The 19,406-nt window shown below is 35.5% G+C and overlaps 1 protein-coding gene across 3 annotated transcripts; it reads left to right on the forward strand.

The window, feature by feature from the left end:
• Positions 1-147: 147 nt before the first annotated feature.
• Positions 148-19,293, forward strand: LOC131528188 (enteropeptidase-like). 3 transcript variants are annotated; one of them, XR_009267813.1, is made up of 26 exons: positions 148-761; positions 857-990; positions 2,043-2,110; positions 2,445-2,593; positions 2,778-2,807; positions 3,855-3,983; positions 5,087-5,195; positions 6,202-6,311; positions 6,390-6,527; positions 6,923-7,072; positions 9,541-9,646; positions 10,073-10,220; positions 10,462-10,603; positions 10,706-10,795; positions 10,938-11,063; positions 11,801-11,941; positions 12,025-12,135; positions 12,223-12,355; positions 13,338-13,433; positions 13,521-13,570; positions 15,269-15,473; positions 16,246-16,427; positions 17,712-17,807; positions 17,889-18,028; positions 18,421-18,489; positions 18,543-18,610. XR_009267813.1 is itself a non-coding variant. In XM_058757170.1 (25 exons), the coding sequence occupies exons 1-25, from the start codon at positions 641-643 to the stop codon at positions 18,734-18,736; spliced, it is 3,081 nt and encodes a 1,026-aa protein (XP_058613153.1). In that variant the 5' UTR covers positions 148-640; the 3' UTR covers positions 18,737-19,293. The 3 variants fall into 3 exon arrangements, 2 of the variants coding, with proteins under 2 accessions (XP_058613153.1, XP_058613154.1); XM_058757170.1 differs by lacking the exon at positions 18,421-18,489 and having other exon boundaries at positions 18,560-19,293; XM_058757171.1 differs by lacking the exon at positions 18,543-18,610 and having other exon boundaries at positions 18,421-18,510.
• Positions 19,294-19,406: the final 113 nt, after the last annotated feature.

The raw sequence follows: 19,406 nt of genomic DNA on the forward strand, positions 1-19,406 counted from the left end.
ACACATATATATATATATATATATATATATATATATATATATATATATATATATATATATATATATATATATATATATATATATATATAAACCTATTTTACTGTATTTTTGAATAATAAAATAATTCCCCTAAAGCTGTCTCAGGAAATTCAATTCAAATTTATTTTATAGCGCTTTTCACGATACAAATTGTTGCAAAGCAGCTTTACAGAAAATTTTAAGTTTCATTATATTTAGGAATAGGTTATGACTATGGCAGAAATGTACAGTAAAAATCACACAAGAAGTGTATCTGGGGATTGTTCCTGGAGGCTAAGGTGGGAGGATGAGCTAGTTTTCTCAGCACATGGTAATAACTTCATTCTGGAATATATTTAGATATCTAGACGAATGATTTGACAGTGTTTAGAAATGATAGTTAAAGCCCAAGAGTTTGAACATTATATTTTGCTTCCTCTTGCGTTACTCCTTTTATTAATGCTTTCTGGAAACGCTGATAAAATGGCACTTGGTCCTAATCAACAGTATTAGTTGCTGTTCAATAAAAGTTTATTGCTAGGCTGTATAACGAGGACAGAAGTGTATAGAAGCGGCGGAGCGCGCCAGCGGTGAGTTTGTGGGTTTGCGTGTTGTGAGCGTGATGTCCAGAAGAACGTGTGGTCTGTCGTCTGCGGAGCTGCTGCTCTCTACGCTTCTGCTTCTGCTGTTCGTGGTTTGCGTGGGACTCAGCGTCGTCACCTGGCTCGCTCTGGACAACACAGGTACTCCTCACCTTTCACGACTCACTTTTTTGAGACTGTCCATCTCTAATGCGCTCTGCTGGAGGTGTTCTGCAGTGATGTGTGTGATGTTTCAGATGCTGGAGGAGAGCAGAGCGGCTCCGAGTTCAGCGGGATCCTCGTCATCTCTAACGGAAGCGTCTTCAGCGAGGAGCTGCGGGACAAACACAGCGCACAGTTCAAAGCTCTGGCCTACGACAGCGAGCAGAAGGTACAGCTCAAAGAATAATTCACCCAGAATCAAGATCCTGTCATCATTTACTAAGCCTCATGTGAGTCCAAACCTGTATGACGGACTTTATTCAGAAGAGCAGACAGTGAAAGTCAAGTCAGACGACACGAGGATGAGTAACCCATGACACAATCTTCATTTTCTTTAATTTATCGGATGAATCATGAAGCATGTCAACACATGTTTGGGTCACTTTTACCTCTAAACCAAAAACATTTTGCATTGTGACATATGAATTGCATGAGAACTAAAACATGTTTTCTGCGTTTACTGGAATGTGAGAAATCACCAGAAATGAATGGTGCAGCCTATAAGAGAGAAAATAATTTTTACAATAATACTGTAGACTTTGCTTTATAATGTCAATGAGAATATACAATTATAATTTATTATATTATTATAAAACCAATATTTGTTATTTTATTATAATCACGATTAATCACGTACAAAAAGTTTTTGTTTACATAATGTGTGTGTTCTGTGTATATTTATGTATGTATATGTGTGTATGTATATATATATATATATATATATATATATATATATATATATATATATAATACACATACAGTATATATTTTTAAAATATTTATTCATATAATTTATATTATAACTAAATATATTTAATATATAAACATAACATTTTTCTGAAATATACATGCATGTGTTTGTAATTTTTTTATATATACATAATAAATATACACAGCACACATATATATATATATATATGTATATGTGTGTAAACAAAAATGTTTATTTTGGATGCGATTAATCGCTTGACAGCACTATATTATAATATGTATGTGTATAATGATCATTTTGAGAGTTAATTTGCTTAATTGTCATGAAAATAATGTCAAAATTCAAATAGAAAAATGTTAATGGTACATTAATGATAAGCTTATATTTTAACACATTTTCATGAGATGAAATGCTAGTAATGATTGTATCATTCTGTAAGTTATTGGCTGACTGATACGATCAGTATGTTAGTGTGATGATAAATCAGTTTTGTTGTGTTTTCTCTGCAGATTAACGACGCTTACAGTCGTACTTCCATTAAGGAGCAGTTCAGAAGCTGCAAGGTCAATCAGTTCAGGTCAGAATTTATATATTGAAGCCCCTAAGCTAAAAAGACAGCAATTAAGTTCATCATATTTAACATTTTGTCCATGCATTTAGGTTCTAGAGATGTGCTTTGAAATCAAAAATAACCAACAGCCGTGAAATTGTGAAATACTTCAATGCAAAAAAAATTTGAATTTACTAGAAGCATTTATTTATTTATTGTTTGTTTATATAACTTTAATGCATAAATATAACAAAAAAAAAAGAAGAGTAAGTGTTATGCTTAAAGTTCAAGCTCAGATCAGAAAGATGAATTCTTGTTATTTCTGCAGTCGTGCGATTGATTTTGGTGTGTGTGCTCTCAGTGAAGGCAGCGTGGTTGTGTTTTTTGAGCTGGTCTTCCGAGGCGTTCTGGATTCGCAGACGGTTCAGGAGCAGTTAGTCGCTGGTTTACAGCAGGCTGATGGTTCAGATGATGGACTCGTGATCGACATCGACAGCGTGCAGGTCACAGGTAATGCCTTCAAGACATATCTACACTTTCACATCGATGGATTGCATCTAAACATTTCCACGTGACTTTATAGACGGAATTGATTTAATTAGTTCATCTAATAGACTTAATTCATTAAATTTGCGCAACTCTTAGTTCGGAGGGGTTTTCAGCTGATTTTATGCATTTTAATTTCTACCCTCAGATAAACCAGCTTCAAGCACAGCAGCAGCAGGTGAGACGGGCTTCTGTTTCATTGCTCAATCTGAGGGACACGCGTCATGTCAGGGACAAAGTCTCATTTCTTTATTAGTTGTTTTGATTGTATTTAGATAAGAAAATGACATTATGATAGGAATGTGGGATGGATGTCATATTATGGATCAAAAAGCTAAATATATTTTTAAAAATAATAATAATAATTTAAAAATAATAAAAAATAAATAAATGTCATAAAAGTCAACATCAACACCAGCACAACATCAAAAATCAAGATATTTGGTTAAAATGAATTCATTTGAATGGGAATGCGTCAAATTCATTTTTTTGTGTTGTTAATCACTTTTTTTTTTTTTGTCCTGCAGTGTGACAGATTAATTGTAAAATTTCATTGATTATTAATTTTATTAATATGTTTATAAATTCTACATGCTTAAAGTTAGCCAAATCACAGCACTATCATTTCACGACAGTGTATGTATATTGTTCAAATGTTTGGGGTCAGTAACATTCTATTTTATATTATTTTATTTTATTTATTTAAAAAAAAGTTATTTTATTTAGCAAGGTTGCATTAAATTAATCAAAAGTGACATTTATAATGTTGCAAAAACAGCATTACTTAAATGCTGTTCTTTTGAACTTTCTATTCATCTGTGAATCCTGAAAAATAAAATGTATTACACAAAATTATATTGTGCAGCACAACTGTTCTCAACATTGATAATAATCAGAAATGTTTCTTGAACAGAAAATCAGCATATTAGAATGATTTCTGAAGAATGAATTGAGCTTTGATCACAGCAATCAATTACAGTTTAACAGATATTCACATAGAAAACAGCTGTTTTACATTCTATCAAAAGTGTACAATATTACAGTTTTTAATCTATTTATGATCAGAGAATAGGAGACTTCATTTAAGAAAACCTGACCGACCCCAAATTTTGAATGGTATTGTGTAGTTTATAAATATGCATTTAATTGTTTGTAAAAATGCCTGATTTGTTTAAAAAGTGAAGATTTTTGTACTGGTTTGTAATAGTGGTGCGTCTGCTGTCAGTCTCTGCAGTGAATTGTCCAGAAGGACAGAAGGCTTGTGCTGATGGAGCAGCATGTGTTCCTCAGTCTGACGTGTGTGACGGAGTACAGAGCTGTGCTGACGGCTCCGATGAGGATCACGCTCTCTGTGGTGTGTCCTTGGGATGTTTTCATAGGGTACAACGGGGCTAAAGGCACACCCTAAGAAAAAATGTGCTTTTCACTACGCCCAACGTGTATGATTGCAGAAGAAATATATTCGTTTTTATTGAACATTTATAGAGTGACAGATTTTGTGTGAAAATAAATCATACAAATCATTTATTTTGTTTATGATGTGGCAAAGGCATGGGGTAAAAGGCACACAGTATTTATACAAATACTTCAGCTAAAATGTTTTTTTAATATATATATATGTCTAAGTTAATACTTGTTCAAAACAATCACTTTAGCAAAATTTTTACTATTTTCTGCTTATTTTGAAAAATAAATATACTGTCTTTAAAATATGTTAATATAAAACTTATATTTTAAAATACAGAAACAAAATCATTTTAAAAAGTAAAGATTTTGAAAGCATTGAAGGAGATCCCATAATAATTTAATATAGATTTACAATAGAAACAACAAATTGTATTTTATGATATGATTAATATCATGTTTTTAAATATGATGGTTTCATATGATGGTGATTATCTCTAATATGGACACCCAACATAATATATGATATTTACTATCTGAATCTAACCATGTCATGTCAACAAATGGAAAAGTCAGTGATCTATTAATTATCATGTTAATTACTGTGCGCAACAGCAGGGGCGCTTTTTACCCCAAATACCATACTTTTACATATTCTTTCGTTATTTAAAAACTGTTGCTTTAATTATCTTAAACAAAACTGAAAATCATAAAGAAGACCTTTGTCTCAAAATATATGCATTAATTTTAGCGATTCTCATTTGCTACTTAAATCTACAACATTTAAAAAAAACATCAAATATTAGATCAAGTAAGCACAGAATCGCGTCAAGGATCAGACAAATTTGCATGTGCATCTTGAAAAGCGGATGTTTTGGAAAGTGCTACACCAAGTTTTTCGGACATCTAGTGGTTTAGAGGAAAATAATGTCAAAGGTGCCTTTTACCCTGTTGTACCCTATATATACACACACACACACACACACACACACAATATTAGTGTTTTTAAGATGCGTTTATTGTGATGGATAAAGTGTCTTTCTTGCAATATAGCAACCGAGTGTGACGGTCAGTTTCTTCTGCTCGGTCCGACCGGATCCTTCCACTCCAAAAACTTTCCCGAGGCCTATGACAGTCCCACAGACTGCCGCTGGATCATACGGTAATATGATCATCAGACACATCTACACATACGTCACTATCTCACAAATAGTTTTTTTTTTTTTTTAAATACTTTTAAGTCTTTCAATTCAAAAACATATTTGATACAATTATGCAAGTGAATTCCTTTGAAGAAAAAAAATCAGATTTTTTTTACCAATAGTTATTCCTTATTTTTCCTTCTACTTTCTCTTCCGTTCACTTTTTTTTTTTTTTTCCTTTTGTGGTAATATATATATATATATATATATATATATATATATATATATATATATATATATATATATATAACAGATAAATAATAATTATTTGACAATAAGTTACATACATAAACACTTTTACATATGAGAAATAGGGAAAATAATTTAAATACAAATAAAAGTAATTAAGAAAAAATACAGAACACAGTCACACATTCATATCAAAACTCTTATGACACTAATTCCTAGCAAGTAATTCAAATAATATTTTTTTAAACATCAATTGATGATAATATTGAATAATAAAATAAAATAGTAAATGAATAAATTGAAAAAGGAGGGAGAATTATGTAAAAGGGTAATTAATATAATATGTATTGTTTTATAGTATACACTTTGATTTTAGAGGTGCCCATAACTTTTCAAAATGTATAATTTTACTTTTAATTTCATATGTTAGCCTTATATGTTAGTGTACTTTAGAAACTAAATCTAACCGATCACGTATAGCTGGGGATTCTTACCTTCTCCAAAATTGTATTGCTTTAAAATCTGTAATTCTCAATATTCTAAATAACTCACCTTTACTAAGTAGCATAGGTCCTGTACCCAAAACTGTATTTTGTATCTTTGTTATTCTTTTATTACCTGAATTACTTTTTTTTTTTTTTCTCCATAAACTTTACAAGTATAATATATGTGAGTGTAATGGGCTTTAAGTTCATCACAACTTCTTCAGCATCCTGAAAATAAATGATTATATTTGGAAGATATTTCTGGTGTTCTAAAATATAATTTCACACACAGAGTGACTGAGGGCTCGGCCGTCAAAATAGTCTTCCACACTTTCCATACGGAGCAGGACATCGACGTTCTGAGTCTGTACGAGGGCACAGGCCCCACGAAAACACTGACACGTGAGATTCACTATAAAACCGTTGTATTACGGGAAGGTGTTGGGCTTCTGAAGTCTTGACATCAGCTCTCTCTTTCAGACTCTGTCTCAGGCGCATCACCTGGAGACATTTGGCTCTTATCTCATGAAGCCACTGTTGAGTTTTTCGCAGACTACAGCAACAGCCTTCAAGGATTCAACGCCACTTACACGGCAGAGAACGTCAAAGATCTCTCTAGTGGGTGTTGATTTCAGCTAATCCTGAAAATACTATACTGCCATTGAATCCATTTATAGAGAGCTCTACTTTATTCACAGGCCTATAGAGTGCTGCAGCGACGACTGTTGTAGTTTTATTGCAGAAAAATTATTTTCTTACTTGGTATTTTTGCCTTGTTTTCTAGTATAAATAAGTAAGAAAATCATTTTTTGCACTGTGTGACCAGTTTATGGCTCTTAAAAGATCATCTTCACAACTTGAAGCTTCTCAAGAAGTAGAAAGTAATCTGCAAGTTGTAAAGTTTGAGTTAGATTCTCATTCAAAAAAGCAGAAGTGCAAAAATGCCAAATTTGATCATATTCAGAGTTATTACTCAAGCGTCAAGTTTTATTGAATTCTATGGTCTTTGGTAGATGAAGAGAAGATAAACTGTTCCTTTGAAGAGAACTTCTGTCTCTGGAGGCAAGATTTTGATGATGATGGCGACTGGTTACGAGCACAAGGCGCTGCTCTCCCACCCAACACCGGCCCGAGCTTCGATCACACGACCGGAGACCAATCAGGTGCCATTAAATACAGCCACAATTACAGACTAAACTTTCTTCTTCTTCTTCTTCCGCTCTGGAAGTCTGTGGCAGCTCTGAACTGTATGGTAAAATGTGAAATTTGACACAGATAGAGAACAGTCTCAACATTAGCCATAGCAAATTTGGAGTCTCTAACTCAAACACTCTAGCGCCACCAACAGCTTAAACTTGCACTCATGTTTATGCTAATGACTTTTTGAAAAAATAAAATTTCTGATTGCACCCTATCATTTTGAATTTTTCAAAAAAAAAAAAAAAAATGTTCAACTCCTCCTACCCTAATGCTCCAATTATTTACAACAATTGAGCCAGATCATCTTCAGAGCATGCTGACTAAAAGTTATGGAATTCAAGTTGATTTCAAACAGTTCTTGAATAAACGTGAACGTCTTGGGCGAAAAGCATGCCAAAACGGATGTGAGGCTATATCTCCACAACACTTCAGCATATTGAGACCAAACTTGGTGTGTGTTATAATAACCATGACCTGAGGCTATCTGCACAGTTTTGGCAGAGCGCCACCTAGTGATCAGGAGATATGAAAAATGGCTGTTTTTGCTTATAAATTCTGAATGGTTTTTCCAAAAATTACAAGACTGGACTCTTAAGTTTCAGTGCGCCATACAGAGTCGAAATATACCCATGTTGCATCCCAGTTCGCCTACTTATACTATGCCCTAAAAGTATATACTCTTTATTTTTTTTTATTTTTTTTTTTTTTTGTGAACAAAAAGTAGATACTTTTGAGTATGTAGCAGAATAGTAGGCAAGCTTTGGGACATACTACTTCGTCATAGCTGCATATTTAATGGATGCTCTGTTGCTTAGTTACGTGCATCATGTAACTGTTTAAACTGCCCTGTCAATCATCTTATCACAGTTAACATCATCCACATTTAGTTTAATTTGATTTCCGACCGTATTGGAGAGAAATGAAGAGGCATGTTGATCTGCGAGTCACGTGTCTATCATGCCTAGGACTCTCTTCATATGTTTGCATAATGATGCATTTAAAAGTTAATAACTAAACGTATCATTATAAAAGTCCACAATGTTGCTGCAGATGAAATATAACACGCATAACATTAAATAAATGTTTTAATCAGGTTAGATATTGATTGATTATCACTCAAACCCCTTTCTCTGCCTGTCTGTCGATCACGCATATCCGCCATGTTTGTAGTGTTTAAACACTTTTCATGCATGTTTGTAGTTCTAATCGAATCCTCGTCCACTGCGCAGTGTGTTGTGGGTAATATTAGCCGCTACAGTGTAGAGATCTGCACTTCAATTCTAACCGGAAGTAGTAGACCATCCGGGAATCTTTGGCATACTTTTTTTAAACATACTATGATTTGGGACGTACTCATTCTATTTTTGAAAACTATTTAGGACGGATAGTATGCGAATTGGGACGCAGAGCCAGTTGGCCATTTTTAATTTTGTAGTAAAATGCTTTATTTTACAAATGTATTGGCGTAATGTTATGAAACTCACTGTGCCCTGAAGGTACTCAAAAAGTCATGGTGCAGCACCACCTTGAGATCAAGATTTATAGCAAAATTTAAAAAAGTGCTCCTATCTTTTGATTATTTGTGCCTGTTATCCTGAGACTGGTCTTGATAGATTCATTGCATCATACCGAGAACATCGATTCCAGTCATAATCAGCCAAACTTCACGTCCTACTGTTTTTATTAACTCCTCCTGGACTGTTGATCTGATATTCACCAAGTTCGAATCTGATAATTTTCAGACCGTGCCGGCAAAAACTTATGGATTTCGTGTCGATGGACCAGTTGGTTTTCATTTACTGCAACAATGAATTTGACGGCATGATGCCAAACTGCATTTGAGGCTGTATCTCTGCAATGCTTTGATATTCTGACACCAAACTTTGTGTGTCATTCTCACCTCACACTGACCACGCCACATCAATCTGATAACAGCGCCACCTATTGGTCAAAAGAGATAAACCATTAAATCACATCACTAATTAATGTATTTATGATTTTTCAGCTATTGTGACTAAAATCATCTTAACTTCGGCTGATTATGACATTATTGTTGGTATTGTTATTATTATTTTTATTGTTATTACTTTTGTGTATTGTACTTATTACTGTTGTTTTGCTCTTCTTTTTTTTTTTTTTTTAAACAAGTCTCTCTTGGACAGGTGTTGAAAATTAACATGTGCGCTAAAACACTTAAGCAAATGCATATGGTTTGTCCAATGTAATTGTGATGTCCATGTCAAATAAAATAACAACAATAATAATAATAACAATAATAAAATTACAAATTTTTGCAGTTGGTCTGATGCTCACTGCTTTGCTTGCCTCTTAACTCCAGCTTGCAGCTATATTTATACTTTAATTAATTGCTCTTATTTATACGATTTGCAAACCTGATGTACTGTAACGAACATGGGTTTTAATCTCATAGGGTACTACATTGTGACCCCTCGGACCCCAGGAAATAGGGATAAAAAATTCCGTATATACAGTCTTCCTCTGACTCCAACAAAGGAATCTGTGTGTCTGCAATTCTGGTTAGTTTTTCTCCCTGCTGTAACATTTGGAAGCATTCAGCTTATTTGTGCACATTGTATGAAAATTACTATAAATGCAAATTAAGATGATAAAATGCTAGAATTAATCAAGTATGTGTACATCTCTTGTTAAGAAGTATTGAATGTGCATTTTTAAGTATCGTATGTGCATTTTAAATCTTAAAAGCACATTTTAAAAATGTACTTGCATATAATATTTATGAGTATATTGGAGTAAACATGCTTTTCTTGAGCCGTAAGACTAAAGTTCAGCTAGTTTAATATAAATTTATCTATAATTCATTTTCATTTCATTGTAAATATCATGCAATTGTCTGAAAACATTACACACAGTTCACATTTCAGTGCTCTTCTCAAGTGTGCTTGTTTTGTGCGCCGCTGTAAGCTGTCCCTGTGCTCTTTGAGGTATCACATGTTTGGCGAGGAGGTTTGGCGTCTGACGGTCACGGCACAGCAAGGCTCATCCGCCACTGTCCTCTTCCAGAAAGAAGGGAACTACGGTGACAACTGGAACTACGGTCAAGCCACGCTTAACATCACTGCAGAGGCTGTGGTCAGCTCACATACAAACAGGCTTAAAGGGATAGTTCACCCAAAAATTAAAGTTCTGTCATTAATTACTCACCTTCATGTCGTTCCAAACCCTGAAGATGAACGATGGTCTTACGGGTTTGGAAAGACATGAGGGTGAGTAATTAATGACAGAACTTTCATTTTTGGGTGAACTATCCCTTTAAACTTCATAACGTAAGCTGCTCCGAAGGTCATTAACAGCTGTTTGGTTGGTCTCTCAGGTGGTGTTTGAAGCACAGAAGAGGGCAGGGCTTCTGAATGACATTGCTCTGGATGATATCAGCGTAGCGCCTGGTTCTTGTGGAGCGGCCCCTCCGGAGCCGACCCCGGTCCCTCCTCCCACCACTCCTCCTCCCATACCAGGTGAGCGATTATACCTGCTGCAGTCATTCTTATGACATTCATATTAGCACAAGATTTCAGAGGAGTCACGTTCATGTGATGAGTTTGAATGATTTATCGTAGAGGATTGTGGGGGACCGTTTGACCTGTATGACCCCAACTCCACATTCAGCTCTCCAAACTACCCCAACGGCTACGGACACAAAGCTTCATGTGAGTCCTAAACCCAGTATATTAACTTTCAGCCTTGATCATTAAGAATGCAGAACAATTTAGGGAAGATTCTAAACGATAACGGAAAGCTGCACCTGCTTTAATATGATAATTTTTTATTATTATGGTTGATCTTGTTCAGGTGTGTGGACTTTACATGCTAAGGAAGGACAGAATATCCAGCTACATTTTCAAGACGTTGCTTTAGAGATGGATTATGATGTTTTGGAAATTCGAGATGGAGCGACACCCTATTCAGATTTGCTAGGTGATTTTTGCTTATATTCACAGATGTTTCATTTATTGAGGCATGCATTTATATTATAGATAATGGGGGGATTTAATAAATGTTTTAATAAAAAAATATATATATTTTTTTTTTTTTAAATATATTTTTTTTAAGGTCTCTTCTGCTCATCAAGGCTGCATTTATTTGATCAAAAATACAGTAAAAATAGTGAAATATTAATAGAATTTAAAAGGTCTGTTTTCTATGTGAATGTGTTAAACTGTAATTTATTTCTGTGATGCTCAGCTGTATTTTCAGCATCATTACTGCAGTCTTCAGTGTCACATGATCTTCAGAAATCAGTCTAATATACTGATTTGCTGCTCAACAAACATTTCTGATTATTATCAATGTTGAAAACAGTTGTGCTGCTCAATATTTTGTGGAAACTGATACATTTTATTTTTCAGGATTCACAGATGAATAGAAAATTCAAAAGAACAGCATTTAAAAAAAAAAAAAAAAGAAATCTTTTGCAACATTATAAACGTCTTTACTCTCACTTTTGATCAGTTTAATGCTGAATAAAAGTATTAATTCCTTTTAAAACAATTTACTGACCTCAGTATTTTCATATTCGCATGCTTTAATAATAATTGTAATATTTCATTGACCTCTCATATGAAATGCACACACAAATGATTTTTACTTTTGCCTAATGTTAAAGTTTATTAGCACAGAATGTACACGAGTAATGTGTGTTTTGGTCATTGAAGGTGTCCTAACTGGGGATCGTTCCTTCCCGGATCTGTTCTCCACGAGCTCTCAGATGACAGTCATGCTTTTCACGGATGCGTCGGGCAACGACAGAGGCTTTCTAGCCAACTTTAGCACGGGCTTTAACCTCGGTCAACCAGGTGTGTCTTCTGCTGTGCATTATATCAGCATAATCACATAGAGACGGCTTAAGAAATGATATAAACCTCTGGTCAATATGCAGATCCGTGTCCCAGCGGTCAGTTTCAGTGCGGCACAGGAGTGTGTGTGTCCAGCTCAGGTGTGTGTGACGGAGCGGGAGACTGCACTGACGGCTCTGATGAAGCTGACTGTGGTGAGAAAACAATCTGAACCATAACAAACCCTAACCAATCCAATCACTCCGTTCGTGCATGTGACCACAGGCTCTGCTGTGTTTTAGTGCATATAATCAAAGATAACGTCACTGCAACTGAACGACTGAGACTTCAGGTCCAGGATCATCTTTACACGGTCTGTGCTCAAGACTGGAGCTCTCAGCTCTCGCTCTTCTTCTGCCGCTACCTGGGCTACAGGTAAACACTTAACCACTGAAGACAGTGAGAATATGATCATATTAAGCCTGACATGTGAAAAAATAGTCAGAAAAAAGATGCATGTGTTATTCGATTCATCAGGATTATGTGAGAATATGGAGCTTGTGAGGAAAGAACAGCTCAGTTTTATTTAGAGGCTCAAACTGATTAAAACTGCTGATATTTATATGGACAAAACTTGAGATGAAATCCTGATGGCTTGTAAATCAATGATCTTTATAACAGCACAGCAGATACCTACATATAATGATAAATCTCAGTCATCACTGCAGTAATATGCCTTGGTAAGATGAGACTTAGTAATGCTTAGTGTTATGATCAAGAAAAACATATAATGCAATACTATGTCTAAACCTTAGTTGCTTTAGTCTAATAAATGTTCAGCTTTAAATATATCTAACAATATGAAAGCTATTCTTACATTTACTTTACGAAAATCAGTAAAGATTTCACAGCAGAAAGACACGTGAAGGCAATTTTTCAAATTAAACTACAAGGCCTTTTACTTGCTAAAAAAGTATAAACTATCAAGTTTCCACCACTGAATAAAAAATAAAAAAGGTAATTGCAACTTTTTTTATCTCACAGTATGGCTTTATTAATTCATGACTTTTTTCCCCTCAGAATTGCGAGATATAAACCTGCAATTGTAAGAAAATAGTCTTTTTCTTTAGAATTGGACTTTGTAAATTGAGTTTATATCATGATTCTAGGAAAAGAAGTCAGAATTGCAAGAAAAAGTCAGAATTATGAGCTAAAATTTAGCATTTAGTGGCAGAAACGGGCTTCCAAACAAAGGGAAGTAGTAGATTGTGAACAAATGTTTTGATCTTATTGATAATCTAAAGGCTTTAGAAATGTGTGTATTAAATATGATACAGTAGCTTTATAGGGTAAAGCTTAAAATAGTTTGTCAAATAATAGGGGAAAAAGTGTGAAAAGTGTAATGTGATGTCTGTAGGTCCGGAGATGCTTGGTTCTCCAGCGTTACGGATGAAGATGCTCCCTTTACTACTGTGAGCGTGAACGCTAACGGCTCTCTGGATCTGAAACCCAGGTAATCTCTAAAACAACACATTTTATCTAAAAAAAAATTATTATTATTTTAATTAAATAAAAAAAATGATTTTGTGTCTTTTTAAAGTGACACGTGCCTCAGCGAGAAGATCGTGTCGCTGCACTGCAACAATCAGCGTAAGTTTGAAACCACAGCTCAGCTTCATTCACAAAATCAGCAGAAATCCAACTTTACATTTACGTTTAGTCATTTAGGAGACACTTTTATCCAAAGGGACTTACAAATGAGGACAATAGAAGCAATCAAAACCAACAAAAGAGCAATAAAATGCAAGTGATGTGACAGTCTCGGTTAGCGTAACGCAGTACACGTAGCAAGGGTTTTATGTAATATATACATACATGCATGCATATACATATATACAGTGCCTTGCAAAAGTATTCACACCGCTTAATTGTTTCGAGTGAAGTTAACCTGTGGTAAATTCAATTGAATGGGTATGATTGGGAACGGCACACACGTCTTAATAAAAGGTTTAACAGCTGATAATGCACAGCAGAGCAAAAACCAAGCCCTGAGGTCAAAAGAACTGCCCGTAGAGCTCAGAAACAGGTTTGCGTCAAGCCACACATCTGGAGAAGTGTTCAGAAAAAGAATCTGCAGCATTGAAGGGTCACAGAAGCATGTAGACTTCTCTTAATGGAAGAAGTACCAGGACTCTTCCTAGAGCTGGACTCCTGGACAAACTGAGCAACTGATGGAGAAGGGCTTTGGTTAGACTGCTGACCAACAACCCTCTACTTGAGCTCCATGATCGTACGAGGAGACAGGAGAAACCTACAGAAGCACAAACATCACTGCAACACTCCACGGATCTGGGCTTTATGGCGGTGTGGCCAAACTCAATCCTCTCCTCAGTGAAGATGCATGAAAACACACTTGGAATTTGCAAAACCGCACATAAAGGACCCTCAGACTCTGAGAAACAAGACTATCTGCTCTGATGAAGCTCAGATCCTAGCATCATGTTTGAAGGAAACCATCTCTGCTCATCAGCTGCAGAGTACCGTCCCAGCAGTAAAGTGTGCTGGTATCAGTCTCATGCTGTGGAGCTGTTTTTCAGGGACTGAGGGACTCCGAGTAGAAGAACAGCTCAATGCACCAAAATATAGAGATGGCTTTAATGAAAACCCAGTCCAGAGCATTCAGAACCTCAGACTGGGCTGAAGGCTCACCTTCCAACAGGACAATGACCCTAAACACACAGCAAGAGTGGCTTATAGACGACTCTGTGAATGTCCTCGAGTGGCCCGGCCACAGCCTGGGATTAAACCCAGTCAAATATTTCTGGAGAAACCTGAAGATGTGCGTCTGCCTCATCCAACCTGACAGAGCTCGAGACGTGAAGAAGTGAGGAGAAGAATGGCAGATAATTGCCAAATGATGATGTGCAAAGCTTCAAAACGCATTAAAACAAAAAACTTGAGGCTGTAAAGGTGCTTCCACTAAATATTTAGTTAAGGGTATGAATACTTATGCAATGTACTTATTTCAGTTTTTTTATTTTTAATAAATTGACAAAGTTGTGGCAATTCTGTTTTTGCATTGTCAGTATGGTGTGTAGATTGATGTGGGGAAAAAAGTACTTTAAAGCAGTTTAACACGTATGATATGAATACTTTAGAAAGGCATTGTATATATACATTCAAAACACATCCATATATACATACATATGAATATATATATGCACACACACATACATATAGGTGTATATATATATATATATGTATATATCCAGCTTCAGGAGATTAAGTTTTCTCAACTTTTTGCTATTTTACAGTATATATACATGCAACATCTCTTGTTGTTTACAGCATGTGGCGCCCGTAAAGTCCCCTTAAAAAGAGAGACTAGCATGGAAACGGACGGAAATAATGCGGGTCGAGTGGTGGGCGGTCAGGATGCCCAGAAAGGGGCGTGGCCATGGATAGCGTCTCTGCGCTGGTTGGGCGGTCATGTGTGCGGAGCCACTTTGATTGACAGGGAATGGCTGATCACAGCCGCACACTGTGTTTATGGGTAAGCAGTGTATACTGTCACTGTCAGTGTTGGGGGCAATGCATTACAAGTAACGCGAGTTACATAATCACATTACTTTTTTTTTTTTTTTTTAAGTAACTAGTAAAGTAACGCATTACTTTTTAATTTACAAGAAAATATCTGAGTTACTTTTTCAAATAAGTAACGCCGTTTACTGTGTTTCTCATGTATTGACGGACAGCTCTGGTGTTGAGAGAAATCAGGAGTAAGTGCAGAGCGTTGTGCGTAAACATGATCTCACTGTAGTTCTAGACTAAATATCAACATGCATTAATTCATCTCACTCACAAAAAAAACAATTCAGTATTCCTCAAAATGATTAAATATGTTAAATAACACAAATATCCTTTATGTATTTAATCCCAGTTTATTAACCAATGTCTTTGCTGCTGACCTTTGATGATCCAGTTCAACTAATAAGCAAAAATGACTTTAGATAAACTAACACTTGTGCTTCATTGTGTTGAAACTTCTCCTGCGTTCTACTGTAACAGATGTGAGTTTACTTTTCCTTCCGCCTGAGGTTTATTCCTTTCACTTTTTGGTGTGAAAGGGCTTCTACATTTGCTAAAAATATAACTTTTTATATTAAAAACAAACCCAGAATTAAAAAGCAACGCAAAATAACACAACGCATTACTTTCCATAAAAAGTAACTAAGTACTGTAATATTGTAATGCATTACTTTTAAAAGTATCTCTCCCCGACACAAAGACTCGCTGAGAAACTGAACGAGGGTTTGATGTTGTAGAAAGAACGTGCACCTGTCAAACTGGGCGGCGGTGCTGGGTCTTCACTCTCAGTTCGGCTCGGATAACTCCAACAGACAAACTCATCTGATCGATCGCGTGATCGTGCACCAGCGCTATAACAGGAGGACCAAGGAGTCGGACTTCGCTCTGATGCACTTACAGACGCCGGCCAACTTCACAGGTACACAAATGTTTCTACAAATGTTGTATTTTACTATGTTTTTCATTTTACAGGCATGCTAAAGGTACATTTGTGAGCCTGCAGCACAGAAGCAGTCATAAGCAGCACAGCTATATTTGTAGCAATAGCCAACAATACATTGTATGGGTCAAAATTATACATTTTTCTTTTATGCCAAAAATCATTAGGATATTAAGATCATGTTCCATGAAGATATTTTGTCAATTTCCTACCGTAAATATATCAAAACTTAATTTTTGATTAGTAATATGCATTGCTAAGAACTTCATTTGAACAACTTTAAAGGTGATTTTCTCAATATTTAGATTTTTTTGCACCCTCAGATTCCAGATTTACAAATAGTTGTATCTCAGACAAATATTGTCCAACAAACCATACATCAATGGAAAGATTATTTATTCAGCTTTCAGATGATGTAGAAATCTCAATTTCTAGAAATGGACCCTTATGACTGGTTTTGTGGTCCAGGGTCACATTTATGTAATTTTAACTTTGTTTGTTTCCAAAACAACAACGGTCTTGGACTTTATGCTGACAGCTGTCGGTGGGGATGTAGCAATAATAATAAATCTGTTGAATGTTAGTGTGAGGTTTGACCACAATGCCTTTTATTCAGCAAGTATGCATCAAATTGAAAGTGACAGAGATTTATAATGTTGCAAAAGATTTGTTTCAAATAAATGCTGAACTTTCTATTCATCTGTGAATCCTGAAAAATAAAATGCATCGCGGTTTCCACAAAAATATCGTGCAGCACAACTGTGTTCAACATTGATAATAATCAGAAATGTTTCTTGAGCAGCAAATCAGCATATTATTATGATTTCTGAAGATCATGTGACACTGAAAATTCAGCTTTGATCACAGAAATCAATTAAAATATGTTAAAATAGAAAACAGTTGTTTAAAATGCAATATTAGACTTCTTTCAATATTAAAAAATGCCTTTGAATGTTAGTGTATACAGAATGCAGGCTACTGTTTCATCCATGATTTACTCAGTTTGCATATGAAAGTAACTGGTGCAATTAGTATGCAACTTCATTTACTGAGTAATTATTTGCATAAAGAAAATCAAGACAATTCTGTTGATATATAAACACTTTTTCCCTTTTAGTTTCTGGGTGAAATCTGACCTGAACATTTCTTTATGGGATTGATTTTGAACATTTTTTAAGTGTACTGATTTGTGCATAATAAGAAATGATCTGCCAAGCATTAAAAAGAAAGCGTAACCCATAGAAGTGGATTATTATCCTCCAGATTACGTGCAGCCCATCTGCCTCCCTGATCCTGGAGCTGAGATTGAAGAAGGGAGGAAGTGTTTTATCGCTGGCTGGGGACTGACGGCTGAAGATGGTCAGACAGACACAAACACAGAGATCTGAGTCTGTATTATTTCTGGTGGTTGTGTGTAAGCTGTGTGTTGTTGATCTGTAGGCTCCAGAGCCGATGTGTTACAGGAAGCCTCTGTGCCGATTTTAAGCAACAAACAGTGTCAGGAATGGCTGCCGGAGTACAACTTCACCGAGCGGATGCTGTGCGCCGGCTTCGCTGAAGGAGGAGTGGACTCCTGTCAGGTGTGGACCGAGTACACGTCGTCTCAGTGCTTGCTTTTTTTGGGGGTTAATTTTTAAGACTAGATCAAGAATAGAGAATATTTTTGATTGATAACATCCGAACACGTCAGATTTGAGAAATATATTAGCCTGTAACCTGTAAAAAAAAAATATATATATATTATATTAAGCAGCAAAACACGTTCAACATTGATAATAAATCAGCATATTAGAATGATTTCTGAAGATCATGTGACACTGAAGACTGCAGTAATGATGCTGAAAATACAGCTGAGCATCACAGAAATAAATTACAGTTTTACACATAATCACATAGAAAACTGATTTTAAAACCGCAATAATATTTCACAATATTACTATTTTTTTCTGTATTTTTGATCAAATAAATGCAGCCTTGATGAGCAGAAGAACATCTTTTAAAAAAACATTAAAAATGGCACTGATCCTGAACTTGAAGATCAGTGTGTGTGATTGACAGGAGGTGTTTTTCTGTGTTGTGTGTGTGTGTGTGTGTGTGTGTGTGTGTGTCAGGGGGACTCCGGCGGGCCGCTGATGTGTGAAGAGGCCGCTGGTTGGGTTCTGGTCGGCGTCACGTCGTTTGGCATCGGCTGCGCTCGCCCGCAGCGGCCCGGCGCGTACGCTCGCGTCAGTCTCTTCGTTCAGTGGGTGGCAGAGAACCGCCGGCTCTACGACTGGAGAGGCTTCTGATCGTTCATCTGACGTCTGCTCATCACTACACACCACATCATCTGTGCACTTTACTGGCATTACAAGCAATGTGAATGATGGAGGAAAATGCTTTTGTTAGCAAACACTTTGTAATATTTATCCAACCCCACTGTGACACAATTCTGAAATATATGCAATATAAAATATACGTTTATTTAGAAGAGAAGAGATCAGATGTGCTAAAACATTAGCCACATTTAAATCCAGACTCTAAACTCATCTGTTTAGCTGTGCATTTGTTGAATGAACACTGTGCTACGTCTGAACTAATTGCACTGTATTTTATGTATTGTTATTTTCTAATCTTAACTGTTTTAATCAATTTTTAAATCATGTTTTTAAATTCCTTTTTATTGTTGCGATTGTTTTTTCTTATGATTATTTTACTTCATTTTATGTAAAGCACTTTGAATTACCATTGTGTATGAAATGTGTTATAAATAAGCTTGCCTTGCCTATTTAATTAGTTGAATTATTTACTGAAAAATGAATATATTTTGCTACAGTTGTTTTACTGTGAATAATAAATAAAGACTTTATTTCTTGTAGGGACTTTTAAGTTTTGTGTTAGCTTTGAGCAGAATTTAAAAATACACAACTTTTCACAATTAATGAAAAAAGACCGATGAAGCAGTGCATTTCTCACCTA

The sequence above is a fragment of the Onychostoma macrolepis genome, chromosome 21 (genome assembly GCF_012432095.1).
Source record: "Onychostoma macrolepis isolate SWU-2019 chromosome 21, ASM1243209v1, whole genome shotgun sequence".
NCBI classification, from domain to species: Eukaryota; Metazoa; Chordata; class Actinopteri; order Cypriniformes; family Cyprinidae; genus Onychostoma; species Onychostoma macrolepis.